This window comes from Mustela erminea, chromosome 4, assembly GCF_009829155.1.
Source record: "Mustela erminea isolate mMusErm1 chromosome 4, mMusErm1.Pri, whole genome shotgun sequence".
In the NCBI taxonomy this organism is placed as follows: Eukaryota; Metazoa; Chordata; class Mammalia; order Carnivora; family Mustelidae; genus Mustela; species Mustela erminea.
In genome coordinates this window covers 119,354,046-119,378,136 of record NC_045617.1, presented here as the reverse complement: position 1 = coordinate 119,378,136, position 24,091 = coordinate 119,354,046, and the positions used below count along the sequence as shown (strand labels likewise).

General features: G+C 45.2%; 2 protein-coding genes across 5 annotated transcripts; one reads left to right on the top strand and one right to left on the bottom strand.

Annotated features, from left to right (window-relative positions):
- Positions 1-764: 764 nt before the first annotated feature.
- On the bottom strand, positions 765-17,037 carry VPS52 (VPS52 subunit of GARP complex). Of its 4 annotated transcripts, none has more exons than XM_032340648.1 (20): positions 16,677-17,037; positions 15,747-15,831; positions 15,545-15,597; positions 15,285-15,360; positions 15,026-15,093; positions 14,548-14,723; positions 14,011-14,161; positions 13,617-13,717; positions 13,368-13,500; positions 13,169-13,226; positions 12,695-12,828; positions 12,080-12,235; positions 11,495-11,613; positions 10,973-11,111; positions 10,598-10,693; positions 10,375-10,482; positions 10,085-10,150; positions 2,259-2,370; positions 1,934-2,052; positions 765-1,731 (listed from the first exon to the last, which is right to left on the bottom strand). In XM_032340648.1, exons 1-20 carry the CDS (start codon positions 16,764-16,766, stop codon positions 1,585-1,587), a joined length of 2,187 nt encoding a protein of 728 aa, XP_032196539.1. In that variant the 5' UTR covers positions 16,767-17,037; the 3' UTR covers positions 765-1,584. The 4 variants fall into 4 exon arrangements, with proteins under 4 accessions (XP_032196539.1, XP_032196540.1, XP_032196541.1 ...); XM_032340649.1 differs by having other exon boundaries at positions 10,988-11,111; positions 16,677-17,036; XM_032340650.1 differs by lacking the exon at positions 15,545-15,597 and having other exon boundaries at positions 16,677-17,036.
- A 65-nt stretch (positions 17,038-17,102) lies between these two features.
- On the top strand, positions 17,103-23,767 carry RPS18 (ribosomal protein S18). The gene is made up of 6 exons (XM_032340673.1): positions 17,103-17,202; positions 17,668-17,766; positions 23,070-23,156; positions 23,240-23,341; positions 23,431-23,522; positions 23,649-23,767. Exons 1-6 carry the CDS (start codon positions 17,200-17,202, stop codon positions 23,722-23,724), a joined length of 459 nt encoding a protein of 152 aa, XP_032196564.1. The 5' UTR covers positions 17,103-17,199; the 3' UTR covers positions 23,725-23,767.
- The last annotated feature ends 324 nt before the right edge of the window (positions 23,768-24,091 follow it).

The following is a 24,091-nucleotide window of genomic DNA, read 5'->3' as shown; positions in this document are numbered from 1 at the left end:
ACAGTTACCCACCCCACCCCCCCGCACTTCGGCCAAGCCCGCAAAGCTGAGGAAGCCGCTCCGAGGTCTGGCTTCCAATCAGAGCGCGCCTCTCGGAGATGGGCGGAACCCAAGGAAGGCGGGAGCGGGAAAAGGCCCCTCCTGCCACGCCCCAGCCCCCTGGCAGCCAATCGGAAGAGCCTGCCGGCCAGGACCGTTTCAATTCCCCCTCCTGACGCGCCCACTTCCCTCTTCAATGCGTTCACGGGTGGCCGTCGGGGATCCAGCGCTTGGCAAACACGAGGAGGTCTTGAGGATCCTTCCCCTCCCTGACTCTGCGGCTGGGCCTGTATCCAAAGGGCCCAAGCAGGGGGTAGAATTCATTTTCCTTCCCTAACTCGCTAGGGCCTGGGAAGGAATGCTCAGGCCGAGGAGGAGAAGGAAATATCTCCAAATTACCATTTTCTCCAGACTGCCTGCGCCTTACTCTTTAAAACTTAAAGAGTAAGTTTAAGGCGCCTCCGTGTCTCTCGGGTGTAGAGTCTGAGTTCAAATGAAGTGTACAGGTGCTCCAAGTTAAACACAGAAATGTATGAAATAGGCACTCTGGAAACCTGTCCTACCATTGCCCCTGCCCTACCCCTGCAAGGGTGGTGCCAGCCACAACCAAAGGAACTAAGAGCTGATGTTGAAGGAGAGGGGACAGTCCCAGGGTCAGCTTGGGGGTAGGGATGCAAGGAAAGCCCGTGTTGGGGAGCCAAGATAGCAGTATATATATATGTGTGTGCATATAATTTATTTTTATTTTGAGGCACTTGCCATAAATTCCTCCATCAGGCTGGTTACTCATGAACTAGTCCCCTCCCTAAAACCAACGCAGCCACTTCTTTGCCCTGAAGCAGGCAGAGGTTAAAGGTTACTTTAGGTTAAAGGTTACTTTCTGTACCTCTCCCTTCTGGACACTCACCAGCAGGTAAGCCCAGGAGGTAGCCACAGCAGAAAGGTGACCCTGGAGCAGAAATGGGGCCCCCCCTCAAGGACCAGGAGGGAGGGAGGAAGGAGATGGGAGAAGAGTGTTATATTAAATATTTATTGTTTTCTGCCGACTGGCCTTGGAGTAACTTTCAAGCCAAGAGGAATCGGATTGGTTAGTGTTCAAGTTTCTGAGATCTTAGGTCAAAAAGCTACAGAAAAGAAATCACTGAGTAGAAGAAAAAAATCAATGACTTGCCTTGCCATCAAGTCCAAGAGTTGAGGCTCTGTGCCTCAGGACATGGTGACAAGAGTTGAGTAAACCAGAGACTGAGACACTGAAGGTTTTACTGGGGGAAGAGAATCTGGGTGTGTGGGGGGGAAGAGTGATGAAATTGGGAAAATGATAAAGACTGTTTTGGAACCCGGGGGGAAGTGGTCCTGGGAGCCTAAAAACAAGGGGATCCAGCTTATCCTCATGAGGCAGGGTCCAGAGAATGAAGGCAGGGTGAGGCATGTCAAGGACCTGGGAGGCACGCGGAAAACTGGTTAGAAAACCCCAGGTGACGAAGAGGCTGGGACAGGGTCCAGAAGTCCATTAGAGAAGGCCATTGGGTCCCAGGGTCCGGCACATCAGAAGTTGGGCTTGTGCTTCTTGAGCTCCACCATAAGGTGATGAATGTTGATGAGCTCAGCCCGGGCAGGCAGAGCACGGAGCTGGGGCTGAGAGAGCACCCGGTGGAAGCGATGATAGAGCTGGATCAGCTGGGTCAAAGCTCCCTGGGCAGACAAAGTCATGCAAGAGTCAAGCTGTGGGGTGGTGCTAGAGATGACGTTGGGAATCTGGCTAGGGCTCATCCAGAACTTTAGGCATGCTGGATACTGAAGATCAAGGGTCACCCGGACGATGCTGAGCCCAGGGAAAACCACTAGTAACGGGGGTTGGGGGTGGGAGGAGGGAGGCCTGGGAGCTGCAAGTCACCTGGATAATACTGGTTCCATTTCTGAAGTTGGTGAAACTCCGCATTACATCCTGACTCAGAGACTCCACTGATGATTTCCAGGAACTACCAAAGCCACGGATCAGCTGAGTAACCCGGGCTGATGGCAGGAGGAAAAGAGAGGGTGTCAGAGGAGGACTTGGCTAGGTGATCTTTGACCCCTAAGTCCTCCGCAAGGCACAGCCCTCCTCACCACCCGACCCCATATGCCTGCTCTACGCACCCCACCGTGGAATCTGCATCCTCTCATTTTTCTTTTCCACTCCCCCTACCACTGACTCCACCACTACCACATCATCCTCATACCTTCTTCTCCTCGAAGTCGCTCAGCCTGTCCACGCTCAATCAAAGCCTCAGCTTCCTTCACAAATGCCACCAGACCCCCAAAAGGGGGAGACAATAACTCTTCAATGAATTCCTGTAGAAATAAACACACACACACACAGTCAAGTGTCCTGGTGTCAACAGATTTTCCCACTTGTGGCATCATGACTGACCAGGTTCCAGAATACTCCCAAAGCAAATTATATACTTTAAGACACCACTGGTCTCACAAGAGGTAGGGAAATCTCCAAGGACTACCCCCGCTTCAAAAACAAAAGCCAAAAAACTAAACTTGGGCTGGGTGCAGAGTAATGAGAAAGTGGGATCAGGGCCAAAACCAAAGGGGTGGGAAGCTGGGCAAAGCAGGGCCGCCAGAAGGCAAGTGGCCATGGCAACTCTGCTATCTGGAAACCGAGCCTGATGCCAGACTCAGGTAGAGAAGCAGTGCCTGGTTCTCTCACAAGAGCCTCAAAGGCGTGCTGATGTAGGTGGCGGTGGACTGCATCTCTCAGCTACCGCATAAGCAGAGGCAAATCCTCTCGACAGAAAAAATATCCTTAATCCCATCTTAGGTCCATATGACTCCCCCTGATTAAAACCAAGCAATGAGGGGCGCCTGGGTGGGTCAGTGGGTTAAAGCCTCTGCCTTTGGTTCAGGTCATGATCCCACCACGGTCCTGGGATCGAGCCCCACATTGGGCTCTCTGCTCAGTGGGGAGTCTGCTTCCTCCTCTGTCTCTCTGCCTGCCTCTCTGCCTACTTGTGACCTCTGTCTGTCAAATAAATAAATAAAATCTTTAAATTAAAAAAAAAAAAAAGCAATGATCTCAAAGATTGTCAGACCCATAAGAAAGGAAACTACTATGAAGGCAGGAGACATTAAGCAATGGACTTAGACCTCCAAAGACTGCCAACATCAGAACTGTCAGATACATAGCGGTTGTACATTCTGTATGAAACATTCAGGGAATTAAAAATTAGACACAAAGATGATGACTCAACAAGATTAGGAATGGACAGACGTGAAACAAAATTAAATTTTTAAGAAAGGACTTAAAAATTTTAAATGTTTTTAACTTTAAGAAGTCAATAGGTTAAACAGCATATTAGAAATACCTGAAGAATGATGACACTAAGTATGGAAATCTAATTCATGGGATGTGGGCAGTGAGCACTGATGGCTACTGACAGAAAAGGAGCCAAGAAGACATTCTGTGCCCCTGATGGAAGTACACACCACTAGCTCTCAATTATCCTGGAAAATAAAGACCCTAACTGCAATCTGATCAAGCCTTTCCCTCTAACCACACATTAATTAGAAAAAAGAAACAGCATTTAACCACATCACGGAATGTGATCCGCAAAATCCAGACTGTAGGGGTGCCTGGGTGGCTCAGTGGGTTAAGCCGCTGCCTTCAGCTCAGGTCATGATCCCAGGGTCCTGGGATCAAGTCCCGCATCGGGCTCTCTGCTCAGCAGGGAGCCTGCTTCCTCCTCTCTCTCTGCCTGCCTCTCTGCCTGCTTGTAATTTCTCTCTCTGTCAAATAAATAAATAAAATCTTTAGAAAAAAAAAATCCAGACTGTACTTTATTCTACATGACAAATGACTCGGTGACTCAGTTTCTTCCACAGATAAATTGCAGACAAGGGGAGCAAAGATGCACTCTATAGATTATAAAGACATATGTATGGACCATACGTGGGTGCTGATTTGAACCATAAAAAATCATTTAAGGGATAACTGGGGAAATCTGAGCACTAGCTCTTTTAAGTGAGATATTTTTTAAAGTTGTAATATTATCTTGTGGTTTTTATTTTTTATTTTTATTTTTTTTAAATATATTCTTTATTTATTTGACAGACCGAGATCACAAGTAGGCAGAGAGGCAGGCAGAGAGAGAGGGGGAAGCAGGCTCCCCACTGAGCAGAGAGCCTGATGCGGGACTCGATCCCAGGACTCTGGGATCATGACCTGAGCTGAAGGCAGAGGCTTTAACCCACTGAGCCACCCAGGTGCCCCTATGTTGTGGTTTTTAAAACACATTCTGATACAGATGGAAGTGACAATGTAAGATTGAAGATTTAATTGAATTGAAGATTTAATTCAAAATAAATGGGGGTGGGGAGCATGGGTGGCTCAGTCCTTTAAGCGTCGGCCTTTGGCTCAGGTCATGATCCCAGGGTCCTGAGATTGAGCCCCACGTCAGACTCCCTGCTCAGCAGGGAGCCTACTTCTCCCTCTCCCTCTGCCCCTCCCTCTGCTTGTGCTCTTTCTCTGTCAAATTAATAAAATCTTAAAAAAAAAAAAAAACTGGGGGGCAGGCACAGGAGGATGAGCAATGGGTGCTGACAGAGATGAAATAAATCAGTAGTTACTGATTGAAGATCTGTGATGGCACCTGAGGGGGTCCACTATGCTACTCTCTTTTTCAAATAAATAAATAAAATCTTAAACAAATAGAACAGAAATAAAATACCGGTCAGTAATTAGCACAGAAGGCAGAAGGGGGAGGAACAACTGGAGCACTAAAGTATTTCCAATGTTTTAAAGTCTAAGTATTGCTTGGGAGAGCAGTTAAATATTAAGTTTAAATGCTAAGCTAAATATGCAAAGAAGTTAAAGGGCAAATTCTAGAAGAAGGGAATACGAAATCCAAATAGAAAAAAAACACGTAGTAAGAAAAACAAAGGCAAAAGGTACAACACACACAGGACAAACAGAACACTTAAGATAGCAGGGCCGCCTGGGTGGCACAGTTGGTTAACATCCAACTCTTAAAAAAAAAAAAAAAGAAAGAAAAAAGAAAACATCCTACTCTTGACTCTGGCTCAGGTCGTGAGCTCAGGGTGGTGAGATCAAGCCCTGCAGCTGGCTCCGCACTTAGCGTGTAATCTGCTTGAGATTCTCTCTCCTTCTCCCTCTGCCCCTCCTGCTTGTGCGCTCTCACTCTCTCTCTCAAAACAAAAAAATAAATCTTTTTTTTTTAAGATTTTTAAAATTTATTTGACAGAGATCACAAGTAGGCAGAGAGGCAGGCAGAGAGAGAGGGGGAAGCAGGCTCCCCGCTGAGCAGAGAGCCAGATGTGAGGCTTGATCCCAGGACCGTGAGATCATGACCCAAGCCGAAGGCAGAGGCCTTAACCCACTGAGCCACCCAGGTGCCCCACAAAAAAATAAATCTTAAAAAAAAGGAAAAGATTCAAGTCACCAGTAAGATCTAAGGATTCTAACCTTTTAGGAATTTAGATAAAATAAATGGAAACTATATAAAGCAAAAGTTGATAGAACTGCAGTTTTTTGAAAAAGTGACAAATCTATAAATTTCAATACATCTCCCTCAACTATTAATAAGCCAAGCATACACAAAAATAATCAGTAGATATTTTGATGTAGATAATGTGAACAATACAACTAAAAAGCCATTATGACTTTGGTACCAAAACCATATGAGGATACTACAAGAAACGAATGGCCAATGGCCAATATCACCTATGCACAAAGAAGGAAAAATTCTAAATGAATTAGACCAAATCCAGAATGATTTTACATTCTAAAATCTGTAAGTCATAAACCATAAAATTAATAAAGAACAAAAACCATATAATTACCTCAACTATTACAGAAAAACACACTCTAATTAAAAATTCAATGATTTTAATAAATAATAACTCTTGGCATTCTAGGAATTGAGTACTAACTGCTGGCGAGGATGTGGAGGGAAAGGAACCCTCAGCACTGGTAGCGGGAAAGCAAACTGTGCAGGCGCTGTGGCAAACAGTATGGAGGTTCCTCAAAAAATTAAAAACAGAATGACCATATGACTCAGTTATTCTATTACTGAGTATTGACCCAAAGAAAACAAAAACACTAATCTGAAAAGACATATGCAACCCCATGTTTATTGCAGCCTTATTTGCAATAGCCAAGATATGGAAACAGCCGAAATGTCCGTTGATGGATGAACAAAGATGTGGTATGATAGACAATGGAGTATTAGCCATAAAAATAAATGAGATCTTGACATTTGCAATGACATGATGAATCTCAAAGGTATTATGCTAAGTGAAGTAAGTCAGTCAGAGAAAGACAAATACCACATGATTTCACTTATGTGTGGAATTTAAGAAACAAAACAAAAAAAGTAAAATGAGAGACAAACCAAAAATCTCTTAAATACAGAGAACAAACTGGTGGTTGCCAGAGCAGGTAGGTGGAGGATGGGTGAAATAGATAAAGGGGATTAAGAGTACACTTATCTTGAGCACTGAAGAAATGTATACAATTGTTGAATCATCATATTGTATACCTGCTAACATAACACTGTATATTAATTATACTTGAATTTTAAAAAATGAATTACTGATAGGTAATAACTCCTGGCATACTAGGGATTGAAAGGAATTTTCTTAACCTGAGAAAGGGTAGCTATAAAACAACAATATTCCTCTTACTGGGGAAATGATGAAAGCATTCCTTTTAAAATTAGGAAAAGAGAAGGTTTCTCACCATCATCATTTCGACTCAGCTATTCAACTTTGTGCTGGAGGTACCATCAAGGACAGTTAAGAGAATAAATACATAAGAAATTAAAGGCTTAAGGATTAGAAAGTTAGAACTAAAATTGTCATGCCTACATAGAAACACACACATACAAATCTCCAGAAATGTTATTAGAAATAGTAAATTAAGGAGGTAGATAGTTATATGGTTGATAAACAAAAACCAATAGCATTGGTTCAAGCAACAAGAAAATTTCTCTCTAAAATGATAATACTTAAGTATCAACAGTTTAAAGGACAAATTCCAAAAGAATAGATCAGAAAGTGTGAACAATTAGAAAGAAAATAAGTAGCAATTATTCCTAGTAATTCCTAGTATTCCTAGTAATTATTCCTAAATAAATGTGGATTTATTCTAATAGGAATAACTATAGTAACAACTCCTAGCACACTAGGGATTGAGAAGAATTTTCTTGATCAGATACAAGGCACCTACGAAAACAATCACAGCAGCATTACTCCTAATGGGGCAGTGATGAAAGCATTCCTTTTAAAATCAGGAACAAGATAGGAATTCTTCCTATAACCCTTCTATTCAACTGCTCAACACTGTCAAAGAGATCCTAGGTAGAAGAGTATGAGATCAAAGATATAAGAAATTAAAGGCAAAGGACTGGAGAAGTTTTATTTACTCCTAGGAGGATGAAATCTGCATATTGAACCTGCCTAGGAATAACTCTGACAAAAGATTTGTGATGTCTTTGTGCTGAAAATTATAAAAGGTTATCAACAAACATTACAGAGTATCTTAAAAAATGGGAAGCCCATGCTCATGGATGAGAATTTTCAATATCATAAACTATCCATTCTTCCAAACTGATCCAAATTGATCAATGCACTTCCAATCAAAATCCTTAAAGTTTTTTCAATGTAAAAACTTATAAGCTCACAATAAAATTTATATGAAAAATCAAGAGGCCAATAATAAGAGACTCCTGAAAAAGGTAGAATTTGAGTAATTATAAGGCATAATAACTAAAACTAAGCTACAGGTCAGACAAGTTGATCAGTGGAATAGAACAGAGGCAAGACACATATCTTTATAGATTTTCACATGACAGAGGCACACTGCAGATCAAGGGGAGAAAGAGAGGGATTTCCTATAAATGGTTCTGTGTCCAACATAATCTATATATAAAATATTAAATTAGATTCCTACTCACATCATATTCAAAATCGATTCCAGGAGCTTAAGTGTAAAAAAGCAAAATTCTATAACATTAAGAAGAAAATGTAGTATAATATTTTTCTGACCTTGTGATAATATGAGATTTCTTAAATGAGACAGAAATATCAAGAAGAAATCAGTAAAGTCAATCATATTAAGAATTTTTCCACCAGAAAACAACATAAAAATAAATAAATAAATAAAAAGATAAAGCACTGAAAGATATCTGCAACCTATATACTCAAAAGATTGGTTTCATAAGTAGAACATACAAAAAACTCTTATAAATCATAAAGAAATACACAAATAGCCCAATTTTAAAAAGGCCAAATGCTATGACAGATATCTTACGGAAAAGAAAAATTTGTATGACTTTTGAACATTTGGAATGATGCTCAATCTCATTAGTAATCAGGAAAATGCAAGACCCCCAACAAGATACCTAGCAGAATGGCAAAGATAGTCTGATAATACTAATGCGTTGGAGAAAATATTGCTCAGAGAGAATTCTTACACATCACTGGTAAGGAAAAAAACTGGTACACATTTAGGAAAACAATTTGGCAGTGTCTCATAAAGCTGAATGCTGACAAACCCTTATAAGCAATAAGCAAAAGCCTACTTCCAAGAGAAATTTTTATAAAACTTATCTCCATCTACACACACTAAAAAATGTAATTGTTCACAAAACAATTCTCACAGTAGCAAAAAACTAGAAATAGGGCTGCCCGGGTGGCTCAGTGGGTTAAAGACTCTGCCTTCGGCTCAGGTCATGATGCCAGGGTCCTGGGATCGAGCCCCACATCAGGCTCTCTGCTCAGTGGGGAGCCTGCTTCCCTTCCTCTCTCTCTGCCTACCTCTCTGCCTACTTGTGATCTCTGTCAAATAAATAAATAAATAAATCTTTTTTAAAAAGAAAATAAATAAAACAAAACAAAAAACTAGAAATAATCCAAAGGTCCACCTGAAGAATACATTATATTCACACAACATAAAATTATATAAAGTGAAAAGGAGTAAGCTGGAATTATATACCATAATATGACATATAATATTGGAAAACATGTTGGAAAACTATGCATGATGGGGCGCCTGGGTGGCTCAGTCTTTAAGAGTCTGCCTTCAGCCCAGGTCACGATCCCAGGGTCCTAGGATTGAGCCTCACATTCAGCTCTCTGCCTGGCAGGAAGCCTGCTTCTCTCTTTCCCACTCCCCCTGCTTGTGTTCATTCTCTTGCTGTGTCTCTATCAAATGAATAAATAAAAAATCTTTAAAACGAAAAAAAGAAAAACTATGCATGAAAAAAATCCTGTGATTGTTTTCATGTCACTCAAAAATAAAACTAAATGGGGGTGCCTGGCTGGCTCAGTGGGTAGAGCCTGTGATTCTTGATATTGGGGTCACAAGTTTGAGCCCCATGTTGGACATGGAGACCACTTAAAAAAAGGTAAATAAGGGTGGTTGGGCAGCTCAATGGGTTAAGCCTCTGCCTTTGACTCAGGTCATGATCTCGGGGTCCTGGGACTGAGCCCTGCATCGGGCTCTCTGTGCAGCAAGGAGCCTGCTTCCCCCTCTTTCTGCCTGCCTCTCTGCCTGCTTATGATCTCTCTCTCTGTCAAATAAATAAATGAAATATTAAAAAATAATAATAAATTTTAAAAATAAATAAAAAATTTAAAAAGTAAATAAATACATAATAAAAACTTTAGAAGTAAATAAATAAAACTAAGTTATTATTGTTTTGCCATACTTAAAGCTGTGTTTTTAAAAGCAAGAGCATGGTAAACACAATATTTAGGTCAAGGAGAGATTTAAAAGCATGACAGGCAAGGAAATGAATAGGCTGAGGAAGAACTCATTGTTTGATGCTGGTTATCGCCAAGGTATGCAGGAGCTTCAGGGGCATGTGTATCATTTAAAAAAAAAAACAAAAAAAAATAAAACAGACCAATAGTTCCAATCCTGTGTACCTGAAGCCCTTTAACTGCCATTCCCTACATACACACACACACACACACACACACACAGGACTGAAAATAGCACAGAAGACTGTCCCTCTCCTCTTCCTCACCCCCCTACCTGCGTCCGAGCATTGAGCAGTTGCTGGAAACTCTCAACTTCCTTGCTGTCATCTGCAGCCCGCTCCTAAGGGAGGACAAAGGGAAATCTCAAGTGTGGGGAGAAGCAGCCCGTCACTTCAGGATATCCCCTTCCTGCCACATTTACTGTACTTGGCTGGGCAACGGGCCAGACACCAAGAATAATACATGGGACAAGACCAACACCATCTCTGTCCTTCCAGAGCCACCAGAGCAGTGGGGGAAGCCAAACCCTCTGGGTAGGAAGGAAGGGAGACGCGGCGTCTGTACCATCAGCACGCCCAGCATCATGTCGTAGTTGTTGATCAGAAACACAAGCTGTTCCTTCCTTGAGGAGAACTCAGCAGCCACTCGGAGGACAAAATTCTCCACTTCCACCTGGAAAAGCCAGAAGGAAGAGGTGACACGAAGAGGCAGGAGTACATGGCCCTGCTCACACTCCAGGCCACCTTGGCAGCCCTGCCACTGGGAAGTCTGTCCTGCCCATGCTCACCTGTAGCTGTCCCAGCAGCTGCATTGTCCGTTCATTGGGAATTGTCTGATTGATGCTGACAAGAGCAGATGAGAACTCTGCGTATCGGCGTGTAATCTGGGGGAGAGAAAGTGGGAAGAAAATCACACTGGCCCCCCTGGCCCAAACAACACAGCTGCCCAAGTCCCTAGGAGCTGGCCACTCAGCCTCTGTGACTCCCACTCCCAATCCTGCTAACCAACGGTGCCTGATTCACCCTGACTTCACACACACTCCTAGACTGCCCCCCATACACATTGTGCCCCAGGATCCAGCCAGGCCCATAGCACAACTGGGAACCTGGCCAACCCCCACAGCAAAGCTAAGAACCCTGCCTTTCAGGAGCCCTTTTGTTACCCCGCCCTCTCTCACATAGTGGGGCCGAGTATCCAGCCCCCCGAGGCGCTGAGGGTCAGTGCTTCGGACACTCTGGACATTCATCTCCAGGATCAGCTCAAACCGTGGCCACAGCAAGGCAAGCACCTGCTCCCAGTACCTGCAGGCTTAATCAGAATCAGAGATCAGCTGGCAAGAAGTGTGGGGGGGGTGGTCATGATGAGCACTAGGTGACACACGGAATAGCCAAATCACTGTTATCATACACCTGAACCAACTAGAACACTGTATGTTAGCTAACTGGAATTAAAGAAATGTGGGGGAACGGTGGCAGGTTTCTGTGGGGGAACCCAATTAACAGCTGAGGGATGGGGGAGACAGGACTGGTATACAAGGTGAGTCAGAAACCAGAACTGTCCCCAGGCAGATCAATAGGAGGAAGAGTCAGGGTGTTGGCTCAGTAGCAGCCCAAGGGTCAGGGCAGGGTCATGTAAGACCAAGGGTTCAAGGACAATGGGGCATCAAGGACCAGAGCTCAGTGACCTGTCCAGGGCAGGAACATCCCTCTTCGCTGCAATGTTGCGGAACCGGAGGACGATGTGGATACAGAGAAAAACAGCAATGGCATCATAGCAGTCTGTGAGATAGGACTCCAGGTGTTTCTATGATTCAGGGACAGAGTATTGGAAAAGGATGTTTGTTACTCTGTCGCTCCCAGTGGCTACAGACAAATGCATGTGTTCCTCTGGGGATGCAGCACTGGAAGGGAGGGGAGTGAGCTCTCAGGAAATGCCCCCTCTTTCCCTGTTCACCGGGCCACTCAGGTAGTCTTGTTGCTCGCTCATCAGAATCCATGATCCCAAGCCCATCACAGCAGAAGTCAGGGCTGAGCACCACTTCGGGGACCCTTAGTTTTTAGATGCTACTACCTCGGTGTGGGTGAATAGCAGGGGTAGCCTCAGGGACCCCCAAGCTTTGAGGGTTTCATATACTCTGTGAGTCCAAGGCTTAGAAATTTTAGAACAAGGGGGTCCTGGTTTCAGTACCACCAGAGTTATGACCCCACTAGGGTGCTGCAGAAGACTGAAGACAAAGGGATCCAAGAGTACAGGAGCTAGGGAATCTTACCAGAGTCATGCTGAGTGTGCGACCCATGACAGCATGGAAGAGGTCATGCGCAGCCGAGCCAGACACAACAAAGAATTCACAGATGAAAAGGTATTCACGGCAGGAATTGTCTAGGAGAGCGTAGTGCTGGCTGCGGAAGAGGGCCTCGAATGGATACTAGGATGGGAGAGGTGAAGAAGAGAAGTAGAAGGGATGGACCCCAATGCTGACTCTATAGATATTAATGGAAAAATCAGTGAGCCTGGGTAATGAGAGCTCAGGAGGCCCTTCCCATCTAACCCAAGTGCAGGCTGTGATGGAGCAACCTGAATGGGTACTGAAGGGGGGAGGGCGATGAGGGGCACAAGAGAAGAGCCCACCCCCACCTGCTGTCACTGTGCCATCCAACCTGCCTCTTGACACTCCCCTCAGCCAGGCTCTCCCTCTATCTGTCCTGAAGTCAATGGTCTCAAGCCTCTTTACAACACAGAACACCTGAGTGACCCAAGAAGGCCATTCCCAGTTCTAAGGGGACTGATACAGGGGACTGCAGGCCGGGAAGTTTTGCCCACAGATCTGGTCTCCCCCATCCATGCTCAGTGTCCCCCCACGACAGACTCTTGTTCCCTCTCCTACCCTCTGTTCTCCCCGCTGGGCAGTGTGGGGCACCAAGATGGGGGCTTCCAGTTCAGTGGGGGAGATGACAGAACCACGGGTCCCCAGGGTGAAGATGGTGTTCCTGCTGCGGAGGGAAGGCTTCGAGAAGAATCGTGAAGGGTCAGAGTCAGGGAAAACAATAAGATCACAACCGTGACAGACTCAGAGGCTCAGTACCTTCTGGGACTACAGCCAGCCAGACACAGCCTAGATGTCCCTCCTTCCCAGTACCAGGGCCACACTCCCCCTGACACCTGGGAATAGGCTTCAGAGACCTTCTACCCTCCCTGACATCACGTGTCAAAAAGACATGTGCCTTTTTCTGGGGAGGGGGGCCACAGACTTTATCACATTCTCGAAGGCTTCAGTCCCAGAGAAAAAGGCAAAAAGCAGTGTCTTTGAGGCACCCTCACTGTCAAGGACTAGAAGGTGGACTTCTCAGCTCTAGGATATCTTTCTTGGCTGTATCTTCTACACCCATTAGATCATCCTTCTCAGCGACTTCCTCGTACTAGGAAAAAAGAAAAGAGAGAACTGGTAACTGCCTCTTCCCACAGTGTGATAAAAAATTTTTTCCACCACCCAGACTTGACCAGGGGTGGTCCCTCTTTCCAGCCCATGTGCCTCCAAAGGTCTCTCTCTCTGGCCTCACCTGCACCTTCATGAGCCGCCCCAGGTAAGAGCGATAATAGGACAGGTAGATCTTGCTCAGTGTTTCCACATACTCATCCCTGATCTCCTTCGCTGTTGCTCGTTCATTACCCAGCAGAAACTGATAGAAGAACCTGGGTGGGGTGGGCACCAGGGACAAGTCAGTCTCCCCCCCCCCCCCCACCGAAGCAGACACTACTCTGGGCTCAACAACTTAAGAGCCTCTCCAGCCCTTCCTTCGGGCAGTGACCTGTACTTCAGCAGTGCTGTCTGGGGGATCTGATAGTTGGTCATTGGTTTTCTGAAGGAATAAATCTTCTGCAGGATGAACTCTCGGATCTTCGTCACCGCCTAGACGGGGGGGGGGGACCAGATACAGGGCATGAAGCTGCAACCTTTTGACTTTGAGAAACAGTGGGGCAAGTGCCACATGTTAAATATAGGGGGATGGAGGGTGGAGAACAACTCTTCAGTATTTCCGAAATTTTTCAGGGGAACCTAGAGACATGAAGATGAGCTTTGCCAGGTAAGGAAGGGTGAAGTTCTTGGGGACGGGCTAAGTGAGGACTGCCAGGGAAACCCAGGTTGAAGGTGTCAGGGATGCTGGTTCTAGTAATCTCTAGGGTATCATCCCCACCCCTCACCTTGACCCGGAGCCGGTCGAGTATGCCTCTGACGTCGGCACAGGCCGCTGTCCCTCTAGCCTCCTGCTCTCGGACTGCAGCTGCCTTGGCATCTAGCTCCTGCAGCTGCTCCAGGAACCTAGGCTCTGTCACTGGCGCCTCCAGAATTGCCCTGGGTAGTAGGGTTGGGTGGTGGGGGTCAGGAGGAAGATCTGGACATCGCTAAATCCCAAATCCCATCTCTTCTATCCAGACTATCACCTCTCCCCTCTTATACTAATCATATAGTCAGGATATGTGTACAAATTTTCTTGTTCCTGAAACCTCCCTGCTGTCCCATGCCCATAAGCCTTGAAACCTCCAATTTAACACCCAACCCTGGATATCCCTAACCTTGGATGCCTAAAGCATGCATCAAGGTTGAGTTGTCAACCCACCCATCAAGTTTCTGGAAGGCACCTGATGACCTGAAGCCAGAAACTGATGTGGTAAGTACAGGAGGTCACCCTAGCCCATGTACCCGCTACAGACATTGTGACTCTTCAACTGACGACTCACGTGATCAGAGCAGAGGGTACTATCAGACCATCAACAAGTTCCCCCAGTTTTCCCCGAACTGCCTGGCGGTTTCGAAGCCGAATGTTCATGGCTCCTGATTGTTCCTGCAGCGTCCGGATCTCACTGCTGATAGAGCTGAGGTCACTCTGAAAAGCTCCCAACATCTGCTCCATGCGCTGGGGGAGGACAGAAGATGTTGCTGGAGTGCCACAGAGTTGCCAGGGGCAAAGGGGCCACCTAAGTTTACTGATGAAGTCTTCAGTATCAGTCCAAGAGGGTAGCAGGTGATAGGTAAGGAGGTACCCCAAAGGTCACTGGCAAATAATATTAGTAGGACAGTAACAACCAAAAAAGGCTGATGAGGTCATCCTGAAAGTGAATCTAACTATCCCCACCTGAGGCTGATGACCTAAAGAACGACAGGAGAGACCATGATCTGGTTCATGGTTATTAGGAGTCACAGGTCATGGTGACTAACCTCAAGAACAGCATCGCAGGCTGTGATCTGGTTGTGCAGAGATGCTATGTTCTCACTCTCTTGGATATCTGACCCACAAAAAGTCAAGGGGCCTCACCATAAAGTTGGGAGATTCTCAGACCTGCAGGACCACTCCAATTTTTCCCTGCAATGACAGAAACCTCAGAGAGAAGATTTCAGCCCCCCTGGGCTGTCTGCACCATGCTCCACAAAAATCCCCATTTTAATAACATCACCCTTTTTCTCTACTGGAGGATACAATCCCGGATGGATTTCTGCTCTATCTGCTGTAGCTCCAGCTCAACCTGCTTTGAATAGTGACGGAGATCCACACCCTGAGAGAACATAAACATGACAGGTTAGGAGAAAGCCACAGTGAAGAGACACTGAGACAGAATAACAAAGGACTAGAGGGTGAGACACCAGGGTAATATTTTAAAAGCGAGAAACTGTTTCCTTTTTTTCTTCTTTGAGGGGAAGGTAAGTGGGGGGGCAAATTAGTATAGCAGAAAGCCTCACCGTTTTAAGAGCTTCCTTTACTAACTCATCCTCCAGATTTGCCTGAATGTGAACTGGAAATAGAAGTTTATCATAAGGGTCCAGCTCCACAGTGCTCTCTCCCCCAAATGAACATCTGTACACCAATCCCTGCCTTACTACTTCCAGCCACCAAGTCTCTCAAATCATAAGCAGTCTGCATCCACCTCGTGCCATCACTTACCATCCACTTCATCCAGAATGAATTCATCAGAAGAGATGTCCAATTCTCCAAGTTGTAACGGCTCCTGAAGACCAGGACCACTCCCCTGGAGAGGGACAAGTTAATGGGAAAGGACAAGGAAGAGAGAGAGAGAACAAATATAATGGGATAATCCACAAACCTTTAGAGAGTGGGAGAAAGGTGGGAACAGGCTGGGCTTTTACTGGGAGACATAGGTACCGAGTCAAAAAATTCCAAGAGTCTCACATTGTACCCAATCTGCTAGCTTCTGGGTAGGGAATATGACAGAGACTCTCATGCCACCAAGAGAGTAGAGGTGTCCCAATGAGGAAAATCAGGCGTTGTAGAGAACAGAGCAAAGCTCACAGCTGAATACAGGATACCCAGACTCCTGCTATCTTAGGTGTTTCATCACAATCCCTGTAGGGATCACCAGCCCTTCCAGAAATGTCTGCTAAAAACGTTTCCCCGCGTGCCAGGTGCCATCTTTCATACACTCATTCATCTAATCATAACCAATAATCTACACAGTTAAGTCTTATTTCCTTCATCTTACAGCGTGGAAAGTATGACACAAAGAAGTTGGCTAACTTGCCCAAAGACACACAGCGTGCAAGAGGCAAAGGTGGAATTAGAACCCAGGCAATCTGACTATAGGTCATGTTCTTAATTTTTACACTACACTGCTTCTTTATTCTGCCCCCAAATCTGGAAGTTAACTGAAATTATGCCCCTGGTACCTGACTCTCGGTCATTCTGATTCCCGCTCAGCCTCAGGCCCTATCCCAATTCGGAATCTGCAAAGCCACACAGGTAGCCATCACCAGTATCAGCCGCGCCCCCACCTTTGCGCCTAAACCCAGCCCAGTCCTTTCTGACGCGAGGGCCATCGGACAAGACTCTGCAAGAGAAATAGTCCCGCATTCTCACCAGCGGGCCCTCCTCCTCCTCCATATCTGAGGCTCCGGCTCGCAGCATCAGCTCTCGGGCTGCTGCCGCCATGGTCGCAGCAGCGGCCATTCCGCGCAGCCTCACTTCCGGCAGCTGTCAGTCGCTGTGAGTCCGGCCCACAGGGACCAACAAATCCTAGAGAATCTTGCAGGGCGCGAAAACGTTCCCAGATATTTGAATTAAGTTGTTTGACTCTAGCCTTTCCTTTTCGGCTTAAACACTTCACCCAGCTACAAATGGGAATTGGACGTCTTAAGCACAATCTCACCCGGGAACCTTTGCTGCTTTCTCTCTCAAGAATTTTACGAACTGTAAAAAAAGAGACCTCACCGGAAGTTGCGACCAGATTCTCAGAAGTGGAATTGGCTCTGGCACCAGCGGTTTCCGGAAGCGCTTCTCATGATAGCCCCGCCTTTTCCGCCTGCTGGCTACATAAGGCCACTACGTCACTTCCGTTCTCTCTTCCACAGGAGGCTTACACGCCGCCGCTGAGGCCGCCGCCATGGTAAGACTGTAACCAGTACGGGGATCCCGCGACATCGGAACCGTGTTACGGAAAGTGTGCTGTTGGGGGACTTGAAATACCCTATTCTGGGGATTTGCAACTTTCTGTGTGGATCTTTGAGACACACCCCTGGGAAGGAAGGACTGAAGACCTCCAGGTCTGGGGAGTGGGCCAGAGAAAGAGTGGCTCTCCGGGCGCTCGAAACGCGAAAAGGCTTGGGCGTGAATGCTGACCTCAAGTCTCCGCCACTCAGAGTGTACTCTTGGGAATGGGCGGAAAATTTGCCCCCTCGCAGTGGTTGCGTTTTCCCGAGCCCGAACACTTTATGTTCTGCGTGCAGGATTGAGGAGTTTGTTGTGAGAAAACAAGTTGAGGGGGTGTGGGTTGTTTCCCCCGTATGATAAGCTTGACGTTCCTGTCTGATGGCAGTTCACCGTGCCTGATTTCTCACCTTGTCTCTGTCAGTCTCTAGTGATCCCTGAGAAGTTCCAGCACATTTTGCGAGTACTCAACACTAATATCGATGGGCGGCGGAAAATAGCCTTCGCCATCACTGCAATTAAGGTAAAGTAGGGTAAGGAATGGAGCACAAAAATGAAACTGGGTGTGTTAAGACAGCTGTAAGTGAGGCAAGGTTGAGGAAACATGTCCCAACCAGATCACCTTAGCTGCTGGGTAAAATAAAGAATGGTTAAAAGTGGAGTGCCTGGGTGACTCAGTGGGTTAAGCCTCTGCCTTCCGTTCAGGTCATGGTCTCAGGGTCCTGGGATGGAGCCCCGCATTGGGCTCTCTTTTCAGCGGGGAGCCTGCTTCCTTCCCCCTCACTGCCTACTTGTGATCCCTCTCTCTCTGTGTCAAATAAAGTCTTTAAAAAAAAAAAAAAAAAAAGGAATGGTTAAAAGAGTGACTCTATTTCCCTTAACCACTTACACATTTTCCTTAAAAGGTAAGTAATGAAAGCCAGTCAGTTCAGGCCAAGATACTTCTCTCCTAGGGAATGGGGAGTGGGTTGTCTCCTCTACTAGAATTCGCTAGAATTTATTGGACCATCAGCCATGGTCGTCTTGTGAGGTTCATTCTAAGTTTGGTTTCTGCCCCTATAGCAATGCATCATAATAGTAACCCTTCCTGTGAAATTTTTAGGCCCTTAGAAATTGTGTAATTGTACATGGAGGGGGTGGAAATGCCAAAAGATTGCCAAGTGTGAAGAAACCTATAATTGGGAAGTGGAAGGGGTAACACTACTACATGGTGAGCGGGGCATTTATTCCAATGTCAGAAGTGATAAAATGCATTTCCAGTTGATGGGAACCAATATTTGGCTCATTGTATGTATTAGGTCGATGAGCACAAGCTTGGGTGTGTTTTCTTTTCACCAACCTAACGAACTGGCCTTCCAGTTGGGGATATTATTCTACCGTTTTTTTGTTTGTCCGTGTAATTGTGGATATGGCTGAATGTGTTTTTTGCCAGTATGTGGACACCGTTGGGGGAGGGACAGTCCTGTCTTGTTCATAGTCCCCAGCTTCTGGCACATCATAGATGCTCATGCAGTGTAAGGGAATGGACCCAGGGATACTGTAGCCTGGTTTCAAAGAATTTTTAAAAAACATAAATATTGCATAGATAACTTACTCCATCAAAGCAGTATATCCTTGTTTGGTTGACAAGATCAGATTCTTTTCAGTTTTTCATGTTATATTGCAGGAGGTACAGCTTTCGTTTGTTCCTAAATGGTAAATAAAAAGATTGCTTCCTTTTGTTAATTACATGAAACTAGGTAAAATCTACTGGTACCTTTTTAAGGGTTGCTGTGAAGCTTAAGTGGGATAGTGAATACAGACGAGCTTATCTCAAAAGTTTATATGGCAGGTTCAGTTCCAGGTAATAAAGTGAGTCGAATGTTTTGGTTTCCCAGTGTGCATGCAAGTTATATTTACACTGTAATTAATATTTAATGTGTAGTGTTTTTTTTTTAAAAGGTACATACCTTAATTTAAAAATATTGCTGAAAAATGTGAATCATCATGAGCTTTCAAGGAATCATGATCACATCTCACTGTAACATCATAATAAAAAGGTTTGAAATACTGTGAGAATTACCAAAATGTGACACAGGCACAAGAGAGCAAATGCTGTTGGAAAAATGGCATTGATAGACTTGTTTGACACAGGATTTGCCACAAGCTTTCAGCTTGTAAACAAACCAGGATATCTGCACAGTGCAGTTAAACAAGGTGTGCTTGTATAAAAGATGGTCATGGTTAAGGGGATCCTTGTGTTAAACCCTTTCTCTTTGCCTCTTAACTGGTTTTGTATTTACTTTTTTTTAAGTATGTGCCATAGCCTTTGTAGTCCACTTAAAACAATTTGTAGTCCACTTAAAAAGGACTTTAAGGTACTTTGTGAACTTTGTAGTAAGTCTCTTAGGGATCGTGATACTTTGCTTATCACTGGGAAAGGTTATTATTAGAGATAGATGATACAGAGATTTTTGCTAATTGTGTGGATAGCTAGCAAATGCAGCTAGCTCTTTCTCTGGTAAGAGAACTAAGCTTAAAAAGGAGGCGGTCCAGAATGGAGGGGTAATACTTGGAAAGTGGAAGAAAGTATGGTGTGGGGATCTGGGTATGGGGAAGGATTTTTTCCAAAGATGTGGCTAAAGAAGTGGTAAGTGGGATTAATTGGCTGGAGAAGGATGAAGAATGGAGTGGATGTTGGCAGCAGAAGAGGATATTGAGAGGTAATACAGACCCTATAAAATTACTCTATGCCATGATCCCTTCCTAATTGTTTTGTTTCTACTTGTAGACTTTTACTAAGGATATTCTTTAAGGTTGGCTGGTCTTCTGCCCTTCCTCTAAATCAGGGTGATACTGTAGGTTATTTGGAAACCTGGGAGGAAGGGGTTGGGATTGGGTGTAATCACTGGGAGGAACCTCCTGGGCACTGGCCTTGCTCAGAAGGAATTTGTGTCCTGTCCCGTGAGTAACACTGTTAAATACTTTCCAAGATTAAGTTGGTGTCAACTCATATGTTCTAGGCCCTTGGACAACAAATAATGAGTGATGGTCCCCTGACTATACTTAACTCTTCTGGATGGAGAACACAGGGGTGGTCTCCTTGGAAGAGAAAAGGGATCTAATGTAGAAAGTTGGCTAGTCAATACCAGCCTGCAAACAGGGCTATCAAAAATTTGGCCAGGGGCACTTGGGTGTATGTGTCAGTTAAGCATCTTTTCCCTTCATCTCAATTCAAGCCTTAGTCTCAAGAGTCATGAATTCAAGCCCCACCCCCCACCTCATTGGACTCCATGCTGGGAATGGAGCCGACTTTTTTTTCTAAGCTTTATTTTATTTTAAATTTAATACAGTAATTTTTATTTTATTTTTTATTTCTTTTCAGCAAAACAGTATTCATTGATTTTTGCACCACACCCATGCAATACGTGCCCTCCATAATAACCACCACCTGGCTCCCCTAACGTCCCACCCCCCGCCCCTTCAAAACCCCCAGGTGGTTTTTCACAGTCCATAGTGTCTCATGGTTTAGCTCCCATTCCAGTTTCCCTCAACTCCCTTCTCTCCATCTCCCTATGTCCTCCATGTTATTTGTTATGCTCTACAAATAAGTGAAACCATATGATAATTGACTCTGCCTGCCTGACTTATTTCACTCAGTATAATCTCAGTCCCGTCCATGTTGATACAAAAGTTGGCTATTCATCCTTTCTGATGGAGACATAATACTCCATAGTGTATATGGACCACATCTTCCTTACCCATTCGTCCGCTGCAGGGCACCTTGGTTCTTTCCACAGTTTGGAGACCGTGGCCATTGCTGCTATAAACACTGGGGTACAGATTGGAGCCTACTTTTTTTAAAAAAAAGCTTACAGCAACTCTTTAAAAATTTTTTATGGAAAAATTTCTACATTAGGAAGTTAGAAGGAAGAAAATTACCCCTGTGAAATATCATAGCAAAAATTTGGACTCTTGTTTCATCTATATTCTTCCCTATCATTTAAAAGTAAATCTCAGGCATAACTGTTAACTATAAATACTAAAATTTGAGAGAGATTTATACCTTAATTTCTTCTGCTGGGGACAGTTGTGGGGGTTTTGTTTAATTTTTTTGTTTTAGATTTTACTTAGTCATTTGACAGACATGTAAGAGAGGGAACCCAAGTAGGAGGATGGAAGAGGGAGAAGCAGGCTTCCAAGACCTTAATCTCTTCTGAGTCCATGTGATAACGTGATTTTCTAGGTCACTTTTTTTTTTTTTTAAACAATATTGATAATGAGCAAGAGCATACACAAATGGCGGGGTAGGGCGCAGAGGGAGAGAGAAAAGCAGTCTCCCAGATGGTCAGGGGGCCCTATGTCGTATTGATCATAGGACCAGAAGATAACCACCTGAGTTGAAGGTAGACATTTAACTGATCTAGGTGCTCCTCTAGATCACTTCTTACAGAGAGCAAAACACCTCTCTGCATTTTGTGGGGTTACTGAGAACAGTCACCACAGACTTGTTGGCTTAAAACAATGAAAACTTAACTCCCATAGTTGTGGAGGCCAAACATCCAAAATCAAGGTGTCAGCAGAGCCATGCTTCTCTGAAGGCTCTAGGAATCCTGTCTTCTGGTGGTTGCTAGGACTCCTTTGTTTTCCTTAGCTGTGTCACTCCTACTATCACTTGGCCTTGACTTTGTCCCCCTTCTCTCTCTATTTTTTTTTTTTAAGACTTTATTTATTTATTTATTTATTTGACAGAGATCACAAATAGGCAGAGATCCTCATGTGGGGCTTGATCCCAGGACACTGGGATCATGACCTGAGCTGAAGGCAGAGGCTTTAACCCACTGAGCCACCCAGGCGCACCATGTCCTCTTTTTCTTTTTTTTTAAGATTTTATTTATTTATTTGTCAGAGAGCGAGCACAGGCAGACAGAGTGGAAGGCAGAGTCAGAGGGAGAAGCAGGCTCCCTGCGGAGCAAGGAGCCGGATGTGGGACTCGATCCCAGGACGCTGGGATCATGACCTGAGCCGAAGGCAGCTGCTTAACCAACTGAGCCACCCAGGCGTCCCAGTCCTCTCTTTTTATATTGGATTCAGGGCCTGCCTTAATCTCGTGTAACCTCATTTTCATAAATTATATTTGGAATGGCCGTATTTCTAAATAAGGTCACATTCTGGGATTGTAGTTAGACATATGTGGTGGGGGTTGGGCACTAGTCAACCCAGTCCATCATCCTTCACTATTCACATGTTTGCTTCATGAGTTCAGGTGCCAAGGAGTACTGGTGTTGGTGTTGATACAGTGCTACCAGTGTAAGCATTGGGTCTTTTCAGTTTGGTTTGGGCCCTTAGCTCCCTGAGGCCTGGTCATCTGTGGGCACTGACAAAATTCAAGTTTGTGATCTTGAGAAACTGAACGTTGTGATGGGGTGAACTGCCCAAAGAATTAGGACCCTTATAGACCCAGAGCACCACAGTCCTACCTCTTGATCCAACCATGTTAATCCAGAAGCCCCTAGTGTTGCTATTGGTGCTCTGTTAGCTTTGAGAGAACCAACCCTTTGGTTCTCCACAAGGCAGAGACTAGAAGGTACTGCTCTTGGGTGCTGCTGCAGTGTCTTTGACAGCTATAAATGCTGAACATTGTGAAAAGATTCTTTTTCTCAGGCCTGTCCCTGGGGAAAAAAATTATTTTCCTCCCATTTATTGGTTAGGTTTTGTATCTAGAAAAGTAATAATGCACTGGGTGGTTGCTGACCTTTGTGTGCTTTTTGAATAGTGGAGCCCCACTATTAAAGGGAACCCAAAAAAACTCAGACTCAATCCCAAATTTCCAAAACCTCTCTTTAGGGTGTGGGGCGAAGATACGCTCATGTGGTGTTGAGGAAAGCAGACATCGATCTCACCAAGAGAGCCGGAGAGCTCACTGAGGATGAGGTGAGGACAAGGAAGGGGGGCAGTGGGTTGGGCCTGCCATCGAAGGGTAGTCCTCTGTATCTGACCTTTGTCCTGTCTGCCAGGTGGAACGTGTGATCACCATTATGCAGAACCCTCGCCAATATAAGATCCCAGACTGGTTTTTGAACAGACAAAAGGATGTGAAGGATGGAAAGTACAGCCAGGTGTGTATTGAGATGGCAGGGTGTCCAGTTAGAATTAGTTGTAGGAGGTCTGTGGGTAAAATATTCCTCACCCTCTCTTCTAAATCCAGGTTCTGGCCAATGGCCTGGACAACAAACTCCGTGAAGACCTGGAGAGACTAAAGAAGATCAGGGCCCACAGAGGGCTGCGCCACTTTTGGGGGTGAGTAGGGGTGGGAGTCAACTCTCTGCCCCTAGAGTTGCAGAGATTTGTCATGCTCTGCCTTCTCTTTCCAGACATTTCCTTTGCACTGTGTAACCTGTGACCCTTCTGTTTTCTCACCTGCAGACTTCGTGTCCGAGGCCAGCACACCAAGACCACAGGGCGCCGGGGCCGCACCGTGGGTGTGTCCAAGAAGAAATAAATCTGTAGGCCTTGTCTGTTAATAAAATAGTTTATACATCTAAGGCTTCCTTCTGTGTGATGCTCTGCATTCTTCTGGGGACCCTGCTAGGGAAAGCTGCCTCGCTGGGCCCTGTGGGTGGTTTTACTCTTGGTTGATGGCTCCCTCGGCGTATCCAAACCAGCTCCACCTCCCTACCCCTGGGCTAAAGCAATGCCCAGTGGTAGTGCCACTCCCTGCCCTACCTGAGGCAACCCTGTGGTGCCCGCCCTCTAACGAAAGACGTAGATAAAGCACACACACACAGACCCCAGACGGGGATACTAAGGCAGTTTAAAGACAACCAAGGCCCCTCGGGGGTTAGCGAGAAGTGGGTATCTTGAGCCTA

Coding starts and splice junctions, on each gene's coding strand:
- VPS52 (XM_032340648.1), bottom strand. CDS start 16,766: ATGGCCGCTGCTGCGACCATGGCGGCAGCAGCCCGAGAGCTGATGCTG. Junction 10,694..10,972: donor ACTATGTGAGAGAGGGCGGG/GTAACAAAAGGG, acceptor TCTCTCCCCCAG/ATTACACGCCGATACGCAGA. Junction 2,053..2,258: donor GCGACTTCGAGGAGAAGAAG/GTATGAGGATGA, acceptor TCCTGCCATCAG/CCCGGGTTACTCAGCTGATC.
- RPS18 (XM_032340673.1), top strand. Junction 23,342..23,430: donor AGGATGGAAAGTACAGCCAG/GTGTGTATTGAG, acceptor TTCTAAATCCAG/GTTCTGGCCAATGGCCTGGA. Junction 23,523..23,648: donor GGGCTGCGCCACTTTTGGGG/GTGAGTAGGGGT, acceptor TCTCACCTGCAG/ACTTCGTGTCCGAGGCCAGC.